Source organism: Chenopodium quinoa, unplaced genomic scaffold (assembly GCF_001683475.1).
Source record: "Chenopodium quinoa cultivar QQ74 unplaced genomic scaffold, ASM168347v1, whole genome shotgun sequence".
NCBI classification, from domain to species: Eukaryota; Viridiplantae; Streptophyta; class Magnoliopsida; order Caryophyllales; family Amaranthaceae; genus Chenopodium; species Chenopodium quinoa.
The window spans coordinates 810,489-829,186 of record NW_018742904.1 but is presented as its reverse complement, the minus strand read 5'-3'; the positions used below and the strand labels follow the sequence as shown (position 1 = coordinate 829,186).

At 31.7% G+C, this 18,698-nt stretch overlaps 1 protein-coding gene and 2 long non-coding RNA genes across 7 annotated transcripts; 2 read left to right on the top strand and 1 right to left on the bottom strand.

Moving 5' to 3' along the window:
• Positions 1-352: 352 nt before the first annotated feature.
• Positions 353-3,098, bottom strand: LOC110727321 (ATP-dependent zinc metalloprotease FTSH, chloroplastic-like). Its single transcript, XM_021906881.1, has 4 exons — positions 2,761-3,098; positions 1,298-1,481; positions 1,176-1,219; positions 353-1,014 (listed from the first exon to the last, which is right to left on the bottom strand). Exons 2-4 carry the CDS (start codon positions 1,450-1,452, stop codon positions 926-928), a joined length of 288 nt encoding a protein of 95 aa, XP_021762573.1. The 5' UTR covers positions 1,453-1,481; positions 2,761-3,098; the 3' UTR covers positions 353-925.
• A 122-nt stretch (positions 3,099-3,220) lies between these two features.
• Positions 3,221-6,443, top strand: LOC110727322. 3 transcript variants are annotated; one of them, XR_002512524.1, is made up of 7 exons: positions 3,222-3,332; positions 4,342-4,548; positions 4,958-5,209; positions 5,306-5,441; positions 5,759-5,847; positions 5,929-6,113; positions 6,198-6,443. It is a non-coding gene; the product is annotated as an uncharacterized LOC110727322 (long non-coding RNA). The 3 variants fall into 3 exon arrangements; XR_002512523.1 differs by adding an exon at positions 4,187-4,244 and having other exon boundaries at positions 3,226-3,332; positions 5,306-5,847; XR_002512522.1 differs by having other exon boundaries at positions 3,221-3,332; positions 5,306-5,847.
• A 6,372-nt stretch (positions 6,444-12,815) lies between these two features.
• On the top strand, positions 12,816-15,370 carry LOC110727320. 3 transcript variants are annotated; one of them, XR_002512520.1, is made up of 4 exons: positions 12,816-13,079; positions 13,178-13,307; positions 14,038-15,002; positions 15,083-15,370. It is a non-coding gene; the product is annotated as an uncharacterized LOC110727320 (long non-coding RNA). The 3 variants fall into 3 exon arrangements; XR_002512519.1 differs by having other exon boundaries at positions 15,073-15,370; XR_002512521.1 differs by having other exon boundaries at positions 12,823-13,079; positions 14,038-14,303; positions 14,955-15,366.
• Positions 15,371-18,698: the final 3,328 nt, after the last annotated feature.

The window sequence follows — 18,698 nt, the reverse complement described above, 5'->3', positions numbered from 1 at the left end:
TGAAATGATGTCAGATTGAAATCATCAACTACTAAGATTATGCGCTATACAAGGCTATAACACAATTTCTAACTAACAAGTATCGAAATCATATCAGATCTTTATCAACATATATGGTGGATGGAGAGCTCATAGTGGCAATGCTTTCTATGGCAAAGACCCAACTAAGGTGGATCCTATGTTGTTAGAGTATCGTAGCTAATAGGCTGGCTAGAAAGGTTATTGTGCATGTATTATATACCATCGGTGTTTCTGACCCGTTGTTTGTATTTGTTAACACCTATGGAACCAGAAATATTCCAGCTGATAAGGTGATCCTTATGATTGTGTTGGAGAACTTTTTTTGTTTGCTTAAGCTAGTTTGATTTACTTTTTAGTTATTTTACATTACTTTTTAGCTATTTTAATTTACTTTTGAGATATTTTGATTTACTTTAGTGTGTTTTATATTTATTTTTAGAGATATCCTATGTAGGAATCGAACCTACACCTCTATGCATCCGCATAGTGCTCTACCACTTGAGCTAATAGGTTTACTTTAAAGTCTTTTTTATTCACTTTAGACTCTTTCTAATTTACTTTAGAGACCACTTAGGATTTAGAAATTGTTCTATACACCCGGGTGTACCGTACATCCATGACTATTTGCTCTCATTTTGATGATTGTTTTTCATTTAATCATCGAATGGAAAGTAAAAATTAACCTTGGGTTGGTTGGGTATACGGTATACCCGGGTGTATATAACAATCTCTCCTTAGGATTATGATCGTTCTATGAAATTTGACAATTGCTAGTGTTTAGGAAACAAGGTTTAGGGAAAAATTATGATTCAAATTAACAATAACAATATTACTCGTACTAAACAACAGTCGTATACTCATGTACATATATTGACACAAATATTAAAGAAGGGATTGTGATGAATTACCTGTATGTCATCCATAAAGAGATTAGGAATAAGCTTGCTAGTGAGGTGGCTGGTCTACCATGCCATATCATTTGATGGATGAAACCTGCATCAGACAAATGAAGAAGTCAACTTTTAATGGTATTACTTTAAAATATAATCTGTTTACATTTAACTTGTAAATTAAAGTTGAGTTTGATGATTGGAAGATAAATATATGTTATAAATGTAGAGCATAATACTTTGCAGGAAGGGATCAAAGTTTACATTTCGTAACATAGTCTTCATCGAATATAACCTCTTCAGCTACCCTGTAAAACATAGGGAAACTTAGAGTCAACACCAACATACTATGTTAGATGTTTATTACTCTTGAATACACTACTAACCTGCCACCAAGAGCAACGACCATCTGATTTTCGAGAATAGGTTCTGATGTAAAGGCCTGATCCAGCCTTTCTTCACTTGGGACAAATGGTGTCATACCACCCGCTTGGCCTCGAGGAATGATTGAAATTTTGGCTACAGGATCATATTTGGGCATAAGAGCATCCACTTAGGCATGGCCAGCCTCTACATTAAAAGGAAATCTTTGTAACAGTTACAACCTAAAGAATTAGCATTATAATTAAGGCAAGAAGTTAACAAGAAATGATCATTTGAACCCACTGTGATAAGCTACTAATGTGAAGATGTATCGACATTCTTACATTATAATGCTGATTAAAAACAATAAGTCATTATAGTACACCCCAATTGCTCAAGGACACGTTATGTCAGGCTTCATAACAATGATCATTCTAGCCAATTAGGAGTGATTTAGTCTACTTTTAAAGTAGCTTGCAAGAACTCTTTTCTCTGAATTTTGATAATGAAATTGTAGAAACCATACTTAGGGTAGTCCCTCGTAAAATAAGTCCAAATGCTCTCAAAATATGATACTCTAGTTGGCAATTGCTAACCTGCCAACGCATATTTTATCTACGTTGGGAGCAATGATATCCAGTTTACTTTCTAAGAGGAATTTAGTGGCAGAAAGCTGCTTCAAATGTTTTTTTCTCTGCCAACTTAACCAGTGTGACATAAAGGTACCAGTATACCATGCAATACTCATCTGAGGAGTAAAGCTCCAATTTAAAGCCCAGAGAAAGAAAACGCAAAGCAATCCAATATGTTTGCTCTTCAACCCATATAAGTATGTGCCTAGCCAGTTTCATGCATACATTCTGCAAACCAACTAAAAGGATATCAATCTCTACAAGGACAAATCAACCAGAAACACCAACTAATTTGTTTTTTTTTTTTTTTTTTGTTTTGTTCCAAATATGCTGAGAAACACTCAGAAGATTCAGAACTATATAGACAAAGACTTAAGAACACAGGTGGCAAACAACTCACATATCTTGGAACAAAATCTGCGGCCAATTTTCGATTAGGCCATCACCACATTTTTAGAACTTATAAGTTGTAATCATCTAACTACATCCCATTTACTTTATGTATAATTACAATTACTTTTAACTCATGCTAACAATAGCTGAATTCATTTTACTTTTGAGTTTAATTAATTTACTTTTGAAAATAAAATTAGATTAGTCCTAAAATTAGAAAACTAAATCAATAAACCTGAAATCATCGAACTCGACAACCTAATCTGAACATATTAGAAATAAAAACCAGTACAGGTTAGTAAGTTTTGCTCATCTAAAAAAAATCGTACAAATATAGTATCAGAACGACTTAATTGAGGCTGATCATCCACAAAACGGTTGAAAATTCGCCTCGAACTATAAAATTCATCAAAAAGTCGCTAAAATAAAAAAAAAAATCAAGAAAAATTTAAACGAGATACCTGTTTTAGACATCGATTCTGCATTTAATGGAGGTTTTCCAGTTTGTGGAGTGAAATAATGCTTGAGGAAAGAGATTAATGGCGGTGATCCAGTTTGCAGATGAGAGAGAGCGCTTGAGGAGAGAGAAAGCTTGAAGAGAGGGAAAATGGCGAAGGAGAGAGAAATTGCTTGAGCGCGGTTCCGTTTAGATCATGGGCATTCATTGAGGCGCGTTTCTTGTTAGATCTGACGATCCTCATGAGTTCTTAGTTTCTGTTATTCGGGTTGTTTTCGTTATAACCTGGTTATATATATATATAATGGGATCATATGACACCTCATTCCTTATGTGAGAACATGGCATATATGAGGACATATTACAATCGTTGGATTAATTATATCTAATAGCTACCATTTATCCGGTCAAACATAATTTAAAAAAAAAAAAAAATAGCATTTTCTCTTTCCTCCTTCATTTTGCAAGTTATTTTCTCTCTCCTACTTCAATTTCTCAGTTCTCAGTTCTCTCTGCTCTCTTTTTCTCTGTTATTTGCTATGATTCTTCTTCAAACTTCATCAATTCTTCGTCAAGGTGAGTTTCGCTTATATTTTACTTTGTGTTTTTCGTTGGTTTTAGTTTGATTTTCGTTTTTTCAGTAGTATTTTAAGTTGATTTTAGTTTTATTTTTGCTTTACTTTTGTTATCTTTGAATTTCGGCTTGAATCTTCACCTATTACTAGGTATTCATTGTTTTCTATTAATTTGTGCTATTAGGTTGATTTTAGTTTGATTTTAGGATTATTTGAATAATTATTAAAGTTGATTTTAGTTTTATTTGAGTAATTATTTTTTATTTGTGTTTTTACCTTGATTTTTGTTTGATTTTTCGGCTTAATTTCTTCAATTGTGTTTAATTTTTTTGCTTAATTGTATTTAGTTTGTGTTCTTGTTCTTTAAATTGTTTGGATTTTGAGGATTATTCTAATTGTTACTTGCGGGAACTCCAACTTCTCAATTTAAGCAATTTCTGAGTTCCTCTTCTAATCCATTAAAACAATTCATGAGGTAAGATAATCTCTCGACCTTTCATTTTTAGTTTTTTTTCCCCCTTTTCTACTACTACATATCGCTATGTTGCTACGGCTCTGCTACTTCCCTGTTGTTTCATCCCTTCCTGTCTTTTGTGGTGTTGTGCGGTTATGTGATTGTATGCTAGTTGTACTTGGTTTAAATTATAGAGATGATGATTTTTATAAAGTTAATAGAATTATTAGTCAAGCAAATATTGTTTCTAGTTATATTGAATTCTGAGTTTTAGTGCGATTAAAATTATGGATGACTACTGATATATGTGTAATTGAGATTCCGAATGGCATAAATAGTTGATTTTTTTACAGCTTTAGAGAATTTAGTTATAAAACTATATCTGAATTTGATTATTGAAGGTTCCCAACAATCCACAAGTGGAAACGACTTGTGGATCTCTATTATATGAACTTCAAGGTATAATTTGTGAACATTTTGATGCAGTGTTGACAGTTGTATCGTTGTGATTTAATATATATGCAATTGAAGTTGTTTGTTATTTTATTGTGTTTAGATTATATGGGATGAGGTTGGTGAATCTGAAACCGCTCGTGATAAGATGTTACTTGAGCTGGAGCAAGAGTGCCTTGAGGTATACAAGAGAAAAGTTGATCAGGCTAATCGCTGCAGAGCTCCGCTATTGCAGGCTATTGGTGATTCTTAGGCGGAGCTAGCCGCCATTTGTTTTGCAATGGGTGAGAGGCCAGTCCATATTCGACAGGTAGCAAATTCTAGTACTTGATCATACATGTATACATTGTATTGATACCCTTTTTCATTTTTTTGTATACTTTAATTAGTCACCATTGTTTCCTCTATGCCTTTATTTAGCTCCATAGATCAGTTTCAGTCTTCAGAAATATGCCCATGGACTGATGCACGAAAATTTTATTCGATTAGGCAAGTTTTAAATGCTTCAACAATTAAGATATTTCCACTTTCAAGATCTAATTGTTGATCACATGAAGAATCTGTGTTAAACTTGATCAACAATTTGCTATCAGACTAAAAATTTTCACTGAAAATGAATAATCAAAATGAGTATTTAGGACTTGGGCATAGAAACCTCTGCACTATGATTTTTTACCTGTCTGGTAACGAGGAATGACCCAATTGAGCTAACTTTTCAGACTGAACAAAAAGCTGGAAGCCTAAAGGAAGAGCTAGATGCTATTTTTCCACAGCTAGAAGAGATGCGAAAAAGCAAAGTCGAAAGGAAAAATCAATTTGTTGATGTCATTGGACAGATCCAAAAGGTGTCCAGTGAAATATATGGATTGTTCGGATATGATAGTTACACTGTTGTTATAGATGAAAATGACCTATCTTTGAGAAGACTTGAAGAATTGCAAAACAAGATGCAGTCCCTGGAAAAGGAGAAGGTGAATTATTCAATTCATTGTCCATCCTTTTAATAGGTTCAAAACTTTAGTTAGTGTTTATTTGTATTAATTCTGCCTCGCTCTTTCAACTTGCAGAGTGATCGCCTGAGGCTTGTCACGGAGCACTTGAATGATTTGAGTTCATTGTGTTATGTCCTTGGGTTGGGAAGGGAACTGTCAGAGAATGAACTTCATCCAAGTTTAGCTGATTCTGAAGAATCACATAGCATAAGTAATGAAACACTTAAGCAGCTGGAGTCTGCTATATTTGAATATAAGTTCTTCTTTCTCAGCTTACATCTATTAAGTATTTTTTAGATTGTGAATGGGAAAAACTGGAGACCCTTTATAATGAGTACAATGATTATTTATGACCTTTCAATAAGTTGCTGACAATCATGCTTTGCAAAATCATCATTTGAATAAACTTCGCTACCATTGTAGTAGCTTGTTTTTCCGACTCATAAATGTTCAATAAGGATGCAAGTGAACTCATGCTCTATTAAACAGGGCTGATTTAAATCTTGGTTTTTGTTATTTATTTTTTAGGGAAATATATCATTGGCGCTTGATTTTCGAAAAGAGCTATCCAAGTTGCCAGACATGGAGAGGTTGCTCACGCGCCTCTTTGCTAGCAGGTACAACAATCCAGGGATCTGTAAAATTCATTCAATTGCTTGTTCCAGAAGTTCACCCTTTTGTCCACTTGTTTCATGCAGTGAAGCTAATGGACGGAATGCAAGAAAGATTGTTCTTTATGAAGATGCTGCAAAAAAACATCTTCAAGAATTCATATATATATCTGCATTACGTGCTTGTGAAGTAATGATTGTGGCATGCTCTTCTCTTGGTTCCATCCTGGATAATACTGACTCGAAATTGTTACACCATCTTTTAGTTCCTGGTACTGTCTTAACTGTCATGTTGACGCTCCTGTATTTTGATCATTTTATATGTCGTGCTAATATTCATAGCATGTAATTTGCAGGCAAAGGTCTCCCCAATATGAGTTCCATTATAAAGCAATTTAGGGATGTGTTCGATTAGGTGGATGCTAATAGTACAGGCCGTATAATTCCTCTTGAACGAGCTAATGTCGAATATGATTCTACTAGTAAAAAGATTGAGGAGATTGAATCTGATTTGAAGAAACATATTGTGGAACAAAAAAAGTTACTTGGCATCACATCGGTAATGGCCACTATTAATTTAAAATATAAACTTTCTCATCGTATCTTATGTGCTTCATTAATTTGTCTCCTTGTGCTGTCTGTAGATTACATATGTTACCATTGGAAAGGACATATATCTGTTACAAATGAGCAACTAACTATTTGCTCATTTGATTGCTCATTTCCCAAATGATCAAAGAAATGTTTGCTTATTTTACAAATGAGTAACTAATTATTAGCTCATTTGACATATGAGCAAACTAATGTTTGCTCATTTCACAAATGAGCAAAGAAATGTTTGATCATTTCACAAATGAGCAAAGAAATGCTTGTTGATTTAATGAATGATTAAAGAAATGTTTGCTTATTTGACAAATGAGCAACTAAGATTTTGCTCATTTGTTAAATTAACAAATAAGTATTTGCTTATTTGACAAATGAGCAACTAACTATTTGCTCATTTGCTAAATGAGCAAAAAATTGATTGCCCATTTCCCAAATTAAATGATCAAAGAAATGTTTGCTTATTTTACAAATGAGTAACTAATTATTTGCTTATTTCCTTCAAAAAAAATAAATTTATTTGCCTATTTGACAAATGAGCAAACAAATGGTTGCTCATTTCACAAATGAGCAAAGAAATTAATTGCTTATTTGACAAATGAGCAACTAAGTTTTCGCTGATTTGTTAAATTAGCAACTAAGTATTTGCTCATTTGACAAATGAACAACTAACTATTTGCTCATTTGCTAAAAGTTGATCTTTCTTCATTGATATTTACAAAAAATTACAGGTTATAAAATTGCAAAACAATTCTTTTCTCATTTATCAAATTAGCAAACTATTTAATGCTCATTTGTTAAATGAGCAGATAATTTTGGCTCATTTTGTCAAAAATTAATATCTATTCTTTACTAATTTGTCAAAAATGAGTAAATAATTTGTCAAAATGAGCAATTAATTTTTTGCTCATTTGTCAAATGAGCAATTATTTTTTGCTCATTTGTCAAATGAGCAATTAATTTTTGCTCATTTGTCAAATGAGCAAAAAAATTCACTGCTCCTTTGTCAAATGAGCAAACTATTTAATGCTCATTTGTCAAATGAGCAAATGATTCTTGCTCATTTTGTCAAATTAATGCTCATTTGTGAGTGTGGTTGAATGTTTTAAATACGTTAGCCTACTAGCTCAAGGGTAGAGCATTGTGCAAATGCACAAAAGATTTGGATTCGAATCCCACGTAAGTTCATTTATATAATGTGGAAACACAAGTTTGTATGAGAGTTTAATTGTAACAAAGTTTATATAGTTATAAATCATTTCAAACCATTTTTTTGCTCATATAATTTAGTACGAATTTGATTTTTTTTTTTAATTAATTTTGTTTATAGAGATAACCTATGTAGGAATTGAACCTACATCCCCTATGCATTTGCATAGTGCTCTACCATTTGAGCTAATTAGTTTATCATATGTTTTAAATCATTTTCTATGTTATAAATTTTTAATCAGCTCATTTGATAAATCAACAAAGAATTGTTTGCTCATTTGATAAAATGAACAAAGAATTGTTGCTCATTTGATAAAATGAACAAAGAATTGTTGCTCATTTGATAAATGAGCAAAGATTTGTTTGCTCGTCTGATAAATGAGCAAAGATTTGTTTGCTCCACCTCTAACAATAACGATCTCCAAACAGGAAATATATGAGAAAAAGGAAGTATTGCTCCTTTTTTCTTTCTTTATCTTATTACCTAACAATAATCTTTTGAATGGAGATTGATAGAGTTTGCTATTCTGGCAGATAAAAGAGGAGAGCACAATGAACAATTCTACCAACAAAAGCATTTTATATAATCTTTTCTTTTATATACCACATTATATACCCTTTAAAAGTCAATTTCTTTCAGCTACATTCTTTGTTTCTCACTTCGATTAGCTGAAAAAAGCCAGCATTTCGTTTATGGTTATTTTTTCTTCTCAATCTCAATTTTGGCATACACCTTCACCATCTTACCCCTCTTATAATGGGATCGGACCGACAGCCCACCACTGGAACTTGAAACTTTTCTTCTCAAGGATGTTTTCATCCAAAACTGTAGCAGGCACAAAAAACGCCAACAAACCACCTTTACTTTCCTACCCCAACCACCAAACCATTTAAATTCTCAACTAATAATATTTCAACTTTAAATGCTAAAATACCATTTCAGTTTGCAGTCACTTGAGAAAGACATACTTCTCACTGTGAGTATAAACATGAAATACCCTTGAAACAAATATCATTGTATGTTCTAGATGGATTTGCAGTCTTCAGTTTACCCCCACATTTCCAGTTTCCCACTATGCATGTACACATTCAAACAATAAAAATCATTCGTATAGATAATCATATCCAATTAAAAGCATATTTCATTTGAGTATTCCTAGATTACAACTGTTGTAATGAAGAAGAAGAATCTCAAACAAGAACATCTCAATAATGGCAGACCACTAAATCAGAAATTGTTCAGAAAATTTGTAATCAACACTATTTGGAAGAATCAATCTAACCAGAGAAGTTATTGAATTCTATCAGAACAGCAATGGTAGGAAACACAATCAAAACACCAATAATACTTGCAATTCTAAGTCTGAAATTCTGAATCTCTGTTTAACATGAAGTATGAAGCAATATCAGTACATATATGTAGACTAAATATATAATCACCAACCAGATTATAATATTCTCGCTTACCAATATCCGCAAGCATATACTGTATGTATGTACACTTACATCTTCCAAGAACAAAGCAACAAGGTGTCTAATTCTCGAAAATTTGCTAACTTGCAAACTCGATACCAGGTATTGTCAGTGACTTTCTGCAGAATGTACAAAGAATACTTTTTAGCACAAAGAATATCATGAATTGAAATTTAATCAAGGAGTCCAGCATATTGCACTAGTAACATCAGCCAAAATCTATGCTGACAGAACTTATCTACTAGTATTTGAGAGACACTGCTTTCTTGTAGAAGAGAACAACCTACCATTCTCCTTGTCATAAATCACCATACCATAATAAGGCAAAGAGAGCCTCAACAAATCAAAGAAGAACAAGAAGAATTTCTAAGATACAGATTGAGTATTCCTATCAAATTATATTTCTAAGATATTTGAGAAATCAAATAATTCACCATTCAAATATATAGGTAAATGAGTGTGGAATTCACCACTTATAATGAAAGATCAATATTTGACACTAAATCATCAGTACCAATTTGACATAGATCTTCATGCGAGGCAAATTGGTAAATCACGAAAAAAACGAATTGATGAATTGAACAAAAAAAAAATCGAACTACTTAAATCGAACGAAGAAATCTGCAAAAAATAACTAAAAAACGCATAGAAATCGCAAAAATCAGGAAAAAATCAATAAAATAAAATCGATGAAATTGGCATATAAAATCGCACAAAAATTGAACAAAAAAATCAGATTATGAAATCGCACAAGAAGTCGAAAAAAAATCGAACAAAAATTAAATAGGAAACACACAGGAAATCGAACAAAAATCAAATTTTCTTTTGATGAAATTGAAGCTAAAAATCGATATGATAATCCAAAGTAGAACTAATAATCGAAAATTTTGATCATAAACGCTATTTTATTCGTAGAATTTAAAAATAATATCAATAATTATTCGAAAATAAGATCACTCAATTTGAAAATTTTAACGAAAATCTGAAAATAAAGAGCATGAAATTTGAAAATTACTAGCTAAAATTAAGAACATCACTTACTTGTTTATTGTTCAATGAAGCTTGTTGATTCTTGTTGTTGATGAAATCTGACATAAATTGAACGGAAATTTGAAGTTATTCGTACTTGTGAAGAAGAAGATGAAATCAAAATAGTCAAGCCTTCAAATTGATTAATCAATCGCCATTGATAATTATGGAGCTTCGTTATGCAGAGAAAATAAATGAGAAAGTTGAAGCAGTTAAGCGTGCAATGGTTTTGTTAGGCAGTTTTGTATATTACATCTCGGCCGTTGAATTTCATATAATCTAATGGCTGGTATTGGTTCTCACATAGATGAAGGTTCTCACATAAAGGGTGGTTCTCACCGGATCCAGACCATATATATATATATATATACCCCGGGCGATGCCCCAGGTTTCCTATCTAATATTTGACGTTAATAATCTAATATCTAACATGAGAAATCTAATATCTGACATTAATACTTTAATATTTGACATTAATAATCTAATATTTGACATTATTATTAGATTATTAATGTTAGATATATATATTGAACTCGCCATGAGTCCAACTCACCCAATTTTTTCTGTTTAAAAGATCCTTACATTAATTGGCTACTTATAAAATAATTATAAAGTAATAATTATTTTCTCAAATGCATTATCACTAATATCTAAATCTATCCACGTTTGAAACATTTGTTGCTTAAATGTTCATAATTGGATAAGTAATTTAATTTTACGGTTTCATTGACATTTAACAATTTGAACTCCTAGACATTATTAAAATCCCTTAGTTAGAAAGTAAGTCTTCGGCTCCTAGACTTTTACGGCTTTTTTTATTTTTTTTTTATTTTTTTTTTGAAAGACGATTACCTATTTAGCTAGAACTTTAATTCTGGTGGCAATACCCGGTTTATTTATTGAATTTTAAAATAAATTATTTATCTATATGCCAAATTTTAAAACAAATCATTGATACAAACATTGTTAGGTAAGGGGTGTATATCCTTTTTGATTTAGGATAGTTTAACGTAGGATACCATTGATTTTTGTAATAGCATAATATATATTATAGAAATATACACTATATAAAATATTTATGTTGTTCGAATTTTCTGCTCATGGATTTATAATCACTTGACTATCATACTTGTAAAATAAAAAAAATATAGTTTTACCGCTTTTAAAATAAGCCTCAATCTGTTTTATGTAGTTTCCTCGTATGGATGTATTCTTATATTAGTTGAATTAAAATAAATAAAATTATGTATGATCATTTCCAAGGTTAATACTTTGTAACTCAATAGGAAGTGCCTACTTTTTGTATATATATATATATATATATATATATATATATATATATTTTTCATATAGAGGATGATACGAAATTCTCTCTTTAATTAATTCTACTTGATTAATCCGATCAAATGTCCTAAAAAAAAGCAATTGTCTTGCAAAAAAAAGAAAAATCCTAAAAGTGTAGAAGCCAAAAACTTACTTTTGAAGTGAGGGTTTGAATAAGGTTTAGGAGTACTCAAACTGTTAAATCCTTACCTTATAAAAAGTATAAGATAATTCTTAGGAATAGTGTGCTACCAATTATACCCTTAAAGATGTATACAAAAAGAGTACAAAAATGTGTATTTATATTTTTACCCTCATTAATATATTTAACCTCATTAATGTATTTAATGTATTTTTTCATTAAACATATCATCAAGTAATTCAAAAGCTTTTTTTTTTTTTTTTTTTTTTTTTTTTTTTTTTTTTAACAAAAAACTTGTAATGGTTTTATTTATTTATTTATTTTATTAATTCATCTTAGACTTCATATGATACTATTATTATTATAAAAAAAGGAAAAAAAATTGTATGTACGAAGAGACTGTTTTTATTATCAAGAGACTGTTTATTCCTTTGTGGTTGTTCATCTTATTTACAATCTTGTCCTCCTTTAACTGTAACTATTGTTCAGGTTTATTAGATTTTAAATTGTACATTATTTGATGGCACATAAACAACGTTATGGAATTGTGAATGGGATTCATATTAAATAGTGATATTTAAGCAGATGTTATCAAGAAGTATAAAGAACTTATAAATCCTAAAATCAAGGAAAATTGACTATAGAAAAAAAAAATAAGCTTGTATTAATTATCGAATAGAAAATGAAGGAATTTAAAGGGAAAAATATAACTAAGTGGTTATTGCTTTAGTATTAGATATAGATGTTAGAGAATCGTAGAATTTTAAAGAAATTACATTATTAAGTTTTTAGTTGCAACATTTCACATATTATTACTCCGTATGACCTAACCTCGCAAAACATTTACCTGATGAAAACCACGCTAGAAATATTATACTAAGTATTATTGAAACATGAAAATCAATTAAGAAAACTAACATCATAATTTTGGAATAATACTATTAAACTTTCGAGGGTTTTAAAGAATAATCTTCATAAAACACTACTACATTTTTAATCAAATGCAACGGCTAAAAAAGAGCCAGTGCATCGGCTCATTATATTGTCGTTGCATTAGATAAGCCTAATACAACGGCATAAACTTTGTACATCAAAAGGTGGAGCTAACGCAACGGCTTTAAAAAGCCGTTGCATTAGGTGTACGAATACGACGACCTGTAAGGCTATTGCCACGACAGTGATATTAAATACTCCATATGAATATGCGCTTCAAGTTCACTCGACCTCACCACCTCAGTTCTCTTTCCTCTCTCTTTCTCTCCTTCTCCTTCTTCTCTTCCTCAAAGACGAAGGCAACCATCGCCGCAGCCGCAACCACATCCACAACCACCGTCGCTCACAAATTAAATTCTCTCTCTTTCTTCTCCCTCCACATTCACTGATGGTCACGGTGGTGATGGTGGTCGCGAGTAATAATGACGGTGCGGTTCAATTTTTAGGGTTTTGATTGGTGTTCATAGTATGAGTTACTTTAAACTTTCCTCTTTATATTTCAAATTTAGGGTTTCTTTGCAAAATTATTAGTTCAAATTTTTGATTTTTTTTTTCGATTTTTAGGGTTTCGATTTGTAACTGTTGGCGGTGGTGGAGAGCAGCGATGGTGAGTTTTGATTTGTAATTGATGGCGGTGGTGGAGAGTTGCTGAACTAAAGTCGCTCAAACTCCAGCTTCGTGCCCTGATCTTTGAGTAAGCCTTCTCTCTTTATCTCTCCTTTTTCTTCTTTCTCGCTCCTCTCTAATTTTTGGGGATTATTTGCTATAAATTATGTAATTGCGTTATCGTTTGATTTTGCCCTTTGAATGATTTTAGAATTGCTTGTTGATAGAATTCTTACTTCATTGATTGCAATTTTAGTACTTTGTGGAGAGGTTTTATGTCGAATTTCTTGTTCTCGCGATTGAACTTTAATGCCCTGGAATATGAAATGTGCAGTTGTGAATTGTTATCTGTGTGTAATCTGAATTCTTCTTGGTGATGAATAAAACTTTAGTTAAAGTATCTATATGTTTAAGCTTGTAGTCGCTTTAAGAGCTGCACATTTTTAGGTAAGGAATCCAGTTATTACTATCACGACATGAATTAAGGCATGTGTCAGTCCCATAAAGTCATAGATTGCCTTGCCTTTTCCATTTATAGACTTATAGGAATCCAAGATCAATGTTGCTCATTCTTTGATCAAGAATATTTACGAGAGAAAAGGGAAAACATTGCTACTAATGTGGGTAATACATAGTTGGTGCTGCATGTGATGGTGTTGGTGTGCTAGTTCTGTCTGCTTCTAAGCTGCTCTCTGCTACTGTTTTGCTTGCTGGTGGTGGTTCTGGTGCTGATGCTCTGGTCTTTGCTGCTGCCCTTACTCCCTTTGTTGAAGCTTGTGTTTATGGGTTGTTGTTGCTGCCTGTATCCTGTTGTACAGGTGCCGGTGTGATGCTGGTTTTTGTTGGCTGTTGCTGGTTTCTGTTGGGTAATGCGGGTACTATGGTGGTGTTGCTGGGCTCTCCTGTTGCCTTGAGTCTGTTTCCGTTGGGAGCTGCTACCACCTGCTTTGTGTTGCTTTTGGGGTGGCTCTTGCTGCTGGGCTGCTACTGCTCTTACTGCTGCCTCTGCCTGTTCTTCTTGCTGTTGCTACTGCTCTAGCTGCTGCCTATGCCTGCTCTTCTTGCTGCTGGTGCTCTTCTGTCAGTTAGTGCTGTCAACTTTGTTGGGTTTTTTTTCATATTTTATTTTGTTGTTTTGTATTGGCATGTTGGTGTATCTTTGGTTGTTTTGGTTTTGCTTGTTTTTGTTGGTGTTTAGAGTGGTTGTTTTTGTACCGTCCCTCAGGATGGGGGTGCCCCTCCTAGAGGGTAGCTCCCTTCCTTTGAGGTCGGGGAGCCTTTGTCTGGTTTAAGCTCTAAAAGAACCCTTCCTAGAAGGTGGCTTTTGGAGTTTGGATCTTAGGCTGGTGGGTGTGCAAATAATAAAGTTGTTCGATTGTTTTTAATTAAATATTGAATAATATCTCACTCTTGTCTAAGTCATTTGAGAGAGGGAGTGAGAGATTAAGAGAGAATAAAAAAACCTACAAGTATATGATTATGTTTAGCCTCCTTAAAGACGGATTATTGTTATTCTAATGATGCTTATTATAAGTATATAATATGGTTATTGAACAGCATGCAGATACACAAATAAACTTTCGGAACTTCGAGTTTATTTTTTACTTCTTTTTTTCTGCTTGAATTATATATGAGAAAAGAGGAATGATGGATGTTTATCTTCTTTTTTTATTCTGAATTCTTGAAATTGGATTGTGTTTTTATAAGGTTTTTGGGTTTTATTTGATATATGCAGGTTGTAGGGAATTGACTACGCTGATATTTGACTTTGTTTTTTTTACTGGTATAACTTGCAATTATTATTCATGAGCTAATTAGTTTTCGACGATAAGAACGAACTGACTTATATTTAGGATGATGTAGATGTAAACAATTGCTTGAGCACAACAACGATTTCTATGATAGGAGTTGGACTCGATTAAGGAAACTTTGAACACTGAGTTGCAAAGAGCTCCAACAGCATTCAACATCATCAAGTACTAGTAAAATAGGTGGATACTGAAGTTGAAGAAGGTGCTTCCCGAATTGCTTTACTTAAGAAATTGGAGAAGTGGGAGAAAGAAATGATATTGCGGCCCAAACAATTGCTGAAAATATGGTTTGGGGGACAAAATGATTTAGTTTTAATATTTTAATTGTTTTTTTTCTTAATTTAACTAATGATAATGTAATTTTGTAATTTTTCTTATAGATAACAATGTACAAACTTTTAATTTATATTAATAAATTCTGATTTTTTTGTAAAAAAATTTGATTATAATTGTATTGTTTATTATTATTATTATTATTATTATTATTATTATTATTATTTTATTATTATTATTATTATTATTATTATTATTATTATTATTATTATTTATTATTATTATTATTATTATTATTATTATTATTATTATTATTATATTATTATTATTATTATTATTATTATTATTATTATTATTATTATTATTATTATTATTATTATTATTATTATTATTATTATTATTATTGGCATTAGGGTATAGGGAACCGTGGCATTAGGTATAGGAAACCGTGGCATTAGGTATTATAGCTAATGCCATGGCAATAATGTTGTCGTTGCATTAGGTGTTGATCTAATGCAATGTATCATTGATGCCGTGGCATTAGGTGTCATATGCCGTTGCATTAGACCTACTGCAACGCCATCAGATGCCACGGTACATGGCCGTTGCATTAGGCCTAATGCCACGGATTTTGATGCCTAATGCAACGGATTTGAGGGTTGCAATAGGTCAAAAATGTAGTAGTGAAAGATTTGGTGGCTTTCAATCCCTTTTACAAAGCCACCACATAGCCACATAAACCAAATAGTACATATTAAAATTATTACCTAAACCAAAAGTGTAAACACACGCCAATACAACTTCTCCGCAAGAGCTAGCCTCTCCTCGCGCATAGGCCACCCTAGTGTCATTACAATTGTAAGATTAAATTACTCATATGATTATGAACCTTTAAAGCAACAAATGTTTCAAACATGGATAATTTTAGACATTAGTGATAATGCCTTTTGAGAAAATGTTTATTACTTTATAATTATTTTATAAGTAGCTAATTAATATAAGGACTTTTAAAACATGAGGATATATATTATGGAGGGAACCCGGGAATTGCCCGGGGTATGTACTAGCTATATATATTAGTAGTTTTGATATCGTATTATATCATAGTATTGCTGTTTATGCTTCGACACAAAAATATTTAAACTCATTTTATCTAAATTATTAGTCGTGGTACCAAGCTAACCACCTACCCTTTCAGATTTCAAATAAATATATCTATTATAATATAATATTTATCTTTTACATCTTTATTCCATTGCGTATATGTGTGACAAAATCATTAAAAATAGTTAAAATAAATACACAGTTAAATTATCACACATTTGCACGCATTGCTTGCATATAGGATTATCTCTATAAGATAATCCAAAGGGAGAGGTTGGAGTGCCCCATGTAAAAGCCTTAAATGTACTTATTAGGAAAATAAGTCACGTAAAGAAAAAGTCAATCAATTAGCACAAAATAAGGAATGATCAATTAATTGACAAATACTTTGTAAAAGAATCACTTTTACAAGAAATATGGCAATTGATTACTTAATTACATCTATAAATAAGTAAATCAAGCTTTAATTAATTCCTTCTTAGTATAATCAATCAACTAATCATGCATTATATATATATATAATATATATATATATATATATATATAATAAAATACTAAAATAAACACTAGGAATAACACAGGCCACTTCTCGGTGTTGTTATTTTCCTCCAACACCCCTTCTAAATCCCTCCCCTCCCCCCCCCATCCCTTTTAAGGCAATGCCATCAACTATATTTATGCACACAAATGTTATAATTGTAGTAATAATTTGATTCACATATAGGTTAAATTTCAATAAGGTCTAACCATGTAACACCCCAAGTGAACATAAGCTCACTAGCACATACTATCCTATCTAGGTTATAACCTGTTAGGATTTGCATTGGTGCATGACAAAAATCCTACTCAGTAGGCATCTACTATATTGATAATATAAGTTTGTAACACTGCAGATGAATATAAGCCACTAGTACTTATTGTCCTCTCCAAATCCTAACCCACAAGGATTTGTTTTAATGCAGGATTGAACGACAAATAAAATTCTATCCAAATGGTATATACTGGTTTGAGGTATTAATCCCCTACATAAGGAATATTTCATTCTCCTAAATTTCCGAAGTGGGAGAACCATACAATAGTTGAGGATAACAAAACCTTCCTTATTAGGAATTTAATACCTTAACCTAGTGGATATGGCTATGGCACACCCATGATCCGGATAAGTGCAATAGAAGAGATGTGAAGTAATTTGGGTAAGTTGGTTTTGTGCATACATCATAGTCTCTATATAATGACAAATTTCACATGACTATATATATAATAGGCTATTATTAATTTGTGGTTAAATTTCATAAAAATCCACTCTCAAAAGTGCAATGGGGCAAATAAATAGGGATAGAGAGTATAAATTTTGTTCTTATTTTATATTGTAGTCATCTAAAGTTTATAAATTTAGATCATCATAATTGTATGGACTAGATGATAATTATCTCATTATAGCATTTCGCAATTTTGCTACTTGTCAAATTATTTGGTTTATTTTCATTACTTTTAATGCAATCTTCTTCACTTTTTGACCAATAAATTTAATCCGTTTCTCTCCCTCTTCTCTCTTTTCTTTCTTCTCTCTCCTCTCTCTCTACGGTTTTAATTTTTTTGGCCGTTAGGCAGGATATAGTCTAATTTCTTCAGAAATAAGCTATTTTCGACCCTTTTTCTTTGATTTAATTCGCTTATTTGTTATTTGATTTGTTTTGCTTTGTTTTATTCTCTCTATTTGTGAGAGTTTGTCCCAATTTTATTTGGTTTTTTCTCAATTTTCTGGGATTTTGATTCTCATATGGATGAAAATGTTATTTTTAGGCACTAGTAGAAAAAGGTAAATGGCAAGCGGTTCAAACCCCCTAATGGGAAGCGATTTTGAACCGCTTCGGTTTGGGGGGCTTCCCATTGGCCATTTAAATGGGAAGCGGTTCAAATCGATTCCCATTTGTAGGGAATGGCAACTGGTTTTGGCGCCAAACCGCTTCCCATTTGCATTTCACACATGATATGTAAAGTTTAATGGGGAGCGGTTTTGGTGCCAAACCGCTTCCCATTTAGGATTTTTTTTTTTACAAAATTATTAATAATATAATAATAATATTAGTGACCTGTCATAATAATATTATTAGTGGCCTGTCACAATAATATTAATATTATTAATTAATAATAATATTAATATTTCAAACAATAAGACATTGATATATAACATGAAATAATTATATATATCAAAAGTAACATCATTAATATATTTAATTAACAATAATATGTAATTACACCAAAATATATTAAGATAACATTTAAAAATA